The sequence below is a fragment of the Oreochromis niloticus genome, linkage group LG1 (genome assembly GCF_001858045.2).
Source record: "Oreochromis niloticus isolate F11D_XX linkage group LG1, O_niloticus_UMD_NMBU, whole genome shotgun sequence".
NCBI classification, from domain to species: domain Eukaryota; kingdom Metazoa; phylum Chordata; class Actinopteri; order Cichliformes; family Cichlidae; genus Oreochromis; species Oreochromis niloticus.
This window is the reverse complement of record NC_031965.2, coordinates 14,157,030-14,164,594: the sequence shown is the minus strand read 5'-3', so window position 1 is coordinate 14,164,594 and position 7,565 is coordinate 14,157,030. Positions and strand designations below refer to the sequence as shown.

General features: G+C 38.6%; 1 protein-coding gene across 1 annotated transcript; it reads right to left on the bottom strand.

Annotated features, from left to right (window-relative positions):
• Window positions 1–368: 368 nt before the first annotated feature.
• On the bottom strand, window positions 369–6,863 carry vegfd (vascular endothelial growth factor D). The gene is made up of 7 exons (XM_003445803.5): window positions 4,890–6,863; window positions 4,689–4,809; window positions 2,822–2,891; window positions 2,562–2,689; window positions 2,361–2,473; window positions 1,342–1,507; window positions 369–636 (listed from the first exon to the last, which is right to left on the bottom strand). The coding sequence occupies exons 1-7, from the start codon at window positions 5,149–5,151 to the stop codon at window positions 618–620; spliced, it is 879 nt and encodes a 292-aa protein (XP_003445851.2). The 5' UTR covers window positions 5,152–6,863; the 3' UTR covers window positions 369–617.
• Between the last annotated feature and the right edge of the window lie 702 nt (window positions 6,864–7,565).

Here is a 7,565-nt window from a genome sequence, read left to right as displayed (position 1 = left end):
TTATTATATGGCTATGCTGACATTAAAAAAAAAATTAACACAAAATATTTTTTAATTAATTATTTTTGATTGAATATTTAAAAATATTTAAACACATGAAATAAAGTCAAAGGAACAAGATAGTTGGGATTTAAACGTGCATCTGAAATAACAACCGTTGACTCGGTGGGTGTTGCTGACTGTATGACTGCATTTTTTAAGAGTGACATGTTGAAAAATCATTTAAAATAGCTATCTAAGACAAGCTGAGGTTGTCTTATTTAGCAGGGGCAACTCGTAATTCCTGGTTATATCAGTCTTTATTTTCAATAGGGAAAATTAACCAGTACCTAAAAGGAACAAAACACTGAAACAGTCCAGACATTAAGTTCATATTATAAAAATAGTCTTTTAATATAAACTATTCAGTGCATAAAACAAATGTACAAATCTTCCATTTTACACATTGATTAAAACAAAATTAAGCATGTTAAACATCAATTAACATGGTCATGTGAGCTAATATAATTAGTTAAAGTGATCTGCATAAATAGGACTGTAAATAAATTACAACGCTTTTTTTTTTTTCTGCCTCCAAACATCCTTGGAGGCCAGGTCGTTTATTCCACAGTGGGCGTCTACTTGGGCCATCTGCATCTGTGAAGACAAGAGGAGTCATTTAGTTCACGCCTCCTTCACCCTGCATGAACCTGTACTCAGCAGGAGTGGATGTTGATGTTCATCCTGCATGAGTAGCTGCTAGGAATAAAATTATTTTACTTTATACAGCATCTCTTTTGTGTTTTATTCATCTTCATCTCAAAATTTCAGTATTTTCTTTTTAAAGACTGGCTTGTTATATGTGTAATGATACTTTCCAGTGCAGATTAGTATATCTGAAAAACCCATCGTTAGTCAGACAAGCCTTGGAGCATTTCTGCTCAAACAAACTCTCACCCAACTTTGCCCATACTGGGCTAATCACTGTGGCAGTGATAAAGATGGCTGCTGCTGATGTGAATCTGCTCGCTTGCCAGAGCGTGGGGAGATATTTGCCAAGAACAGAAGCATTTTGGTTAGCAGTAAGTACATTTGCCCTCAAGGTTTTCTGTAAGCAATTCCCAATAAGATCTAATCAAAAGGGCTGTTTTAAACCAAACCACAATCTTTCCCCAAACTAATTATTTTTATTGCCTGAACCCAAGGAAACTGTGACTGAAATGTAAAATTATTATCCAATGAGGTTTTCTGGGAGGCTAAATTCTCCCATTCATGCCTGTTGATAACTTCCCTTGAAGATAAAAATTGAACAGAGATGTCCCAGACTAATTTGCATACTGTGAAGGTCCCTCCCTGGTCTACCTGCATGATGCCTCGTCAAAGCGTTGATGCTTGTGGGCACAGATAGAGGAGTTCACTTGACAGCGATGGGTGGTTCTTGACTGGAGTGTTGGCTCAGTTCTAGGAAGACAGTCACAACGTTCCACGTCTATCTCACAATCTGGCATCCACGGACTGAGCGGAAGCTCTAAGAAAGACAAATTAATGAGGTAATTTTAGGGCACAACCAAAGTACGACACGATTAGCTGAATCACTATATTGTCACAAGGTTATACTTTGATAATCACCTTGTTGAAAAATGAGTTTACAACTTTGATTAAAAAAACTGGAATTATGTGTAAAATGTAAATAAAATCTTAATAATAAATAACCCATATTTTATTCACAAAAGAGCACAGAAAACATATCAAATATTTAAACTGGGAAAATGAGTTATTTTAAGAAAATATTAGCTAATCCATCCGGATTGTTATCAGTGCTCATTTCAAACGCCTCCATCTCTGCTGGTGTATCTGTGCATTAGTGCCTCAGGAATTGGCAGTTTGCACATCTGGAAAGCTGAAATGTACTTTTAAGAGCCACATATGCTCCCATTGACATCATTCCTCTCCCAAATATCCAGCAGCTGAACTCGTCACTTTCCTGACCTTTACAGACTGTTGTTAAAAGAAGAGTGGATGCTAAACAGTCGCAGACATGGTTGTGTTCCCGTTTTTTTGTGATGTGCTACTGCATCAATTTCAAAATAATTTACTTTCTTTCTTTCAAAGTTGTTCTCAGTTTAAACATTTGATAGGTTGTCTGTGCTGTAAAATATGGGTTTAGAAAATTTGCAAATCATCACATTCTGCTTTTATTTGCATTTTACACAGTGTCCCAAGTTTTTTAGATTCGGTGTTGAAGTACTATTCACACAAACAGAGAATTAGACCTTGTTAGGTGGGATCTCATGCCAGTCCCGTCTGTTGCTCACAGCCACACATTTGATCCTAACAATGGAACTATTTGAAACGACAGGAACATGTTTGCATACACGCACCTGGTGTACTGGAAGGGTAAGGTATGCATCTTTCAGATGAACAGTCCCAAATGAATCCACTGGCACACAGTCTCTTGGAGTCCTCTGCCTGTGACAGCTGGCCCAAAGCACAGCTGCCAACAAACAAAATCACTTGAAAAAGAGGAAAACAAAAGATCAAACAGACACAGCTGAGAGACACGAGTGGGATTTGGGACTCACCCATTGCCCCTGTGAGGTTGAGCGTTACGTCGTATTATTGCAGGCTCCAAACACTTGCACTCTGTATGGTTTGCAACTTTTACTAGCACAGGTTCTGGTACAAACTTGAATGGGATTACACTGAGGACCTAATAATATAAAAATACACACACATAATCACAAATATGCAGGTTTCACTGACTGACTGATGACAAATCGTGGTGTAATTAAAGGATAACTGAAAAGGAAATCTCTTAGTCTTCTGAGATGTGATCACTTACAGTTTTATTGACATATTCAGTAGTTGTGTTTCTGCAGGTGACGCCCTCTTGATTGCAGCAGCCACTACATCTGTCAGCAGCAGCAAAACATGTAAAATGAAGTGCACGGACTGAGCACCTATCATTTTTCTTGTTTTAAGATTCTTCATGTATAAATGATCATAAAATATAACATGTATGGAGGACCAAAACAGCCAAAATGAAATGGATGTGCTAGTAAATGCATCAGAACATCAGCAATGTTCTTGGAGAAACAACTGTTGGTGCCCATCAGTCTGGGAAAGTTTATACAGCCATTTCCAAACAATTTGACGTCTGCCATTCTACAGCGAGAAAGATTATTCGCAAGTGGAAAACATTCAAGATTGTTGCCAATCCTTCCAGGAGTGGATGTCTCAGGAAACTGAGTCCAAGGTCAGTTATTGTAACGCACAGAGGCATTTTGCAGAACTGGAGTCTCATTAACTCCTTTCTATACAGTGTTGGGGAGTAATGGAATACATGTACCGGCGTTACGTATTTAAAATACAAAACATGTACAAAAAAAATACAAAATAAAAACTGTATTCCGTTACAGTTACCGTTTAAAAAGGTGGTATTCAGAATACAGTTAATTGTTGAAATAAATGGATTACATGGCGGTCTTTTCCTGTTTCATAAGGCTATGCTCTCTCTATTTTTGGTAATTCCACGCCGGTGGAAACCTCCAAAAAACACACATTAAGAGGCTCTAATGTCTGTGTCTCAATCTCGTGGCCCATGTCACCTCTACTTGCGGCCCGCATAATGACGTGAAGAAATATTTTTTAAAATTATTATTCAAAAAATGATTTAATATGAAAGCAATAGGCAGAGTGTTACAGGCATAGCCCTAAAGAATGTAGCCTCATGGGCAGTGTAGTCCGTGCTGCAGGGAGAATGGACTGCCATACCTGTTATGTGTCTGTGAGCACCAGGGAGGGAGAAAAAGGACAGTCGAAATGTAGGAGTTGTCACCCCACCAGAAACGGGAGATGGAAGCATGTAAATATAATAATAACCACTGCAGCCAAAAAGAGTGCCCGACGAGCCCATTTGTAAGTAAGCTATTAAGACTCAACTGTACACTGTGTTCGTGTTTTCCTCCAAAACAATAAGTTCCGTTGGAGCAGCCTTTCAACGCCTCTCTCTGTCTCTCGCTAGCCAAGTTGACCCAGACAACAAAGTAAAGCTAGTTTTTGGCTACAAGCCCGACATGAACCCGACGTATTAGCCAGAGGTCCCTTTACTATGGTTCAGAGCCGCGGACCTGTTTTATATACGCGCAGAATAGTTTACAATACGAGATCGCTGCAACAAATGCAGCCTTACCTAATGTCCACCCTACTGTTACTCATTTTATATTAAGATTTAAAAATCTAGTTGGTATTGGTATGGCGAGTAACCTTCAGTAATAGTAATAAATCACACAGCAATAGTACATTCATGTAGTTGTAAAAAGCATGATAATATATTAAGTAATCCAAAGTATTCAGAATACGTTACTCACATTGAGTAACGTAACGGAATACGTTACAAAATACATTTTGAGGCATGTATTCTGTAATCTGTAGTGGAATACATTTCAAAAGTAACCTTCCCAACATCTAAAACTTGGATCAAAAAGGGTTATGCAACAGGACAATGATCACAAGCACAACTCTATAACAGAAAGGCTGAAAAGAGACTCAAAGTGTTGCAGTCAAAGTTCGGGCCTTAACCCGATTGAAATGCTGTGATGAGAACTACATAAGTCCTGTGAAAACCTTTCAGTTTTTTCAGTGTATACAGTGATGATCCCTTTTGTTACTGGTGTAATTTCTGGTTTCATGCTCCATCTTAAACAAACCTGTGGACAGACACACAAGGTGGTTTGAAGAACACTGAGTGGTCGGTGCCCAGCTCCTTAGCCACGTCAACACATGTTTCCCTGGGCATGCACTGTGTACGCTGCCACTCTTCGTCTATGGCTTAATAGGAAAAATGCAGTGTTTCAATGCACATAAAACACAAAGACTTGCACATTACATGTAATGCATAGTTATCCAACCTGTAAGAATCTCCAAGCTGTAGGACTCAGCAGCAAAGCGTGTGGAACGGTGTGACCCCACTGAGAGAGGAGAAGTGAGGGTCTCTGGCTGGGTCTCTGGCTGCTGTAGTCTAAGTCGACACTTCCACAGTTTCCAGTCAGGAAAGTCTGCGAGTCTTAGCAGCTCATCCAGGCTTGAGGACGACCGCACCTTCCTTTCCCACTGTTTGATTACTTGCTGCAATGACAGACAGTCTTTTTTTTTAAAGTCTCGCATTTCCATAAAAACAGTAATCTAAATTCTATTTGATATCTTTGGTTGCTTTGGGATGGAAGTTTTAAATTGATCCAATACTGGGCTTTTATATAGCTTAAATAGGTACACTAGATCTATTAGGAGCGCACAAGTATGATTAAAGCCACCAAATGGAATTTCTTATTTAGCAAGTTTAATTAAGACAGCATGCTTTAAAAGATAAAATACAGGTAGCTCCTTAATTTTTTTTTTTTTTTTTTTTTTAATTTTTCTCGTTTTTGCCTCACTAGCGCCACAAATGTGATTGAAGTGCAGACTTGGAGCTTGTCTGGACCCCGTGAACATCATCATGTGCTGCTTTAGGTCTTTACTGCAGCCACCTTCAGTTGCTCCCTGTTTTGGGGTCTTTCTGCCTTCAGTTTTGACTTTCCTAACTGCCAACCAGGTGGTTGACTAGGCCACTGAAGAAAATCCAGTTTTCCCATTATTCTTAGTTAATCTTGGTTTCATCTGTCTAAAGAATTTTGTTTCTATCAGAACTGATCAGGCTCTTGTAGTTGTTTTCAGGCAAATTCTGTATTTAATGTTCTTGGATGTGACCAGTGGTTTGCATCACATTGTATTCACTCTGCAGTTACATTTATGAGTCTCTTGATTGTGGACCTATTCAGGTAACTTCAAGGTTAACCTTGGGTTTTTTGTACTACAAAGGTAGCTCAGTGTTAGACACCATGGTGTTCAAGACCATGGTAATTTATGCTGCAAATCTAGATTAGAGATCAACAGGTATGGATTATTCAGTCACCATATACTGATTCAGTTTTTCAGAGAATACTGATACTACAGCTGGCCTCTGTGCATGAGTAGTAGGAGGGTCTACAGTAATTCATTAGTGTCAAATGTCTGTGTTTCCCTGGTGATCAGTAAGAAACATCTATTAGATGTAACTTAACAACTTGATTTTTTCCCACTGTTTGCAAACAATTTTACAACAACTGTTGTTGTTCTACTAGAAGAAATCTATTATCTTAAACAGAGCACCTATTTGTAGCCTACTTGCTGAATTTAGACGAAATGCACATGTAGACTAAGCCTATTTGAAATTTATTTTTATAATTTATTCTGTACTCCAACACTAAGCCTGCTGTGGAAAAAATCGATCTGTCTTTAATGAAATACTTTATTTCAATCCACTAGACAAAGTCAGTCAATTATTCAGTTGTTTTTTTAGCCTCTTAAAATGGGGAACTGTTTATAAAAATGTCTGTTAATTAGGAAAGTTTTGTAAAATTCCTTGAATTAAAGGTGACAGTCTGCAAGTCAGTCACATCTTGATTCTTTGATTTAAAATCCCCTGCGGTGGTATACGGGTGCAAAACTACAACAAAAATGAATCTTTGCCAATAAATTACAGGAGTAACTTAATTCTTTTCACTTCATGTTAGGCAAAGTTTCATACTTTCAACTTCCGACATCTTGACAGTCACATGGGGGTATAAGCAACTTTTAGTGAACAATGAAGGATTTCCTGGGAAAATCCCATATGCTAATCATTAGCATGTTAGCCGTTTAACCGTTAGCATTCTACAAAAACATTGCCTATCCTGTATGCACGTCCTCCGAGAGCTGCTAGTGTGGCTTCAGACTCATTGGATTAAAAAACAACCAAATGGAGCATAAAACTAAATTCAGTAACAGCTGCTACAGAATTTTTGTTACATTTCCCTATTTCTGAAGACTGCTTAAAAGGAAGTTTCCTAACTGTGCTTCCCCAGATAGCAAGACGACATTGAATTGATGTTGATTTTTAAGCGGTTTCCTTGTTCACCATTTAAGTGCATGTTGGCCAAAATGCATATGCCAGACTTATATGAACACTTTTTTTGTTTGGAACTCCATAAAGAGTAGAACAGCTGTGACTCAAAACCAAAACGCTATACGTCATGCCACCGCAGAAGTGATGATGTTGACAGAATACATTGAAAATACAATGAATAAGACATGTGAGTAACCTTTTATGAAACACAGCCAAGTTTTTTTCTCACTCTTTCTCACACGAAATCCAAAATGTTACGTGCGAAAGGATCGCAACTTTCAGCGCTCTGTTGTTGTGTTGACATGCTAAAATACAGTAAAACACTAAAGAGCAGAGGATGTGAACTACCCAAGCAGGAGAAAGGAGAGAGTTGAGTTAAAATTTTGGAATTCCCAGTCGCATTTTTTGTGGGGTGTAAGTCAAAGCGTGATGCCAGATGGTAGGTCTATAACAGGGGTGGAGGCACGACAGGATGGATGGTCACAGGCTCCACAGTGCTCGGTTTATTTCCTCTGGACAGCTATATGGATCAAAACCCTCTGATGGGATTAGAGTGTTACAAAAGAGGAGGGTGGGGCAGGTTTGCTTCTACTTAAATGTGGAAGACGGCAACAAAAAAACGGGA

Coding starts and splice junctions, on each gene's coding strand:
- vegfd (XM_003445803.5), bottom strand. CDS start 5,151: ATGGAAATGCGAGACTTTAAAAAAAAAGACTGTCTGTCATTGCAGCAA. Junction 4,810..4,889: donor CAGCTTGGAGATTCTTACAG/GTTGGATAACTA, acceptor TTTCCTATTAAG/CCATAGACGAAGAGTGGCAG. Junction 1,508..2,360: donor TTACCCTTCCAGTACACCAG/GTGCGTGTATGC, acceptor TGTCTTTCTTAG/AGCTTCCGCTCAGTCCGTGG.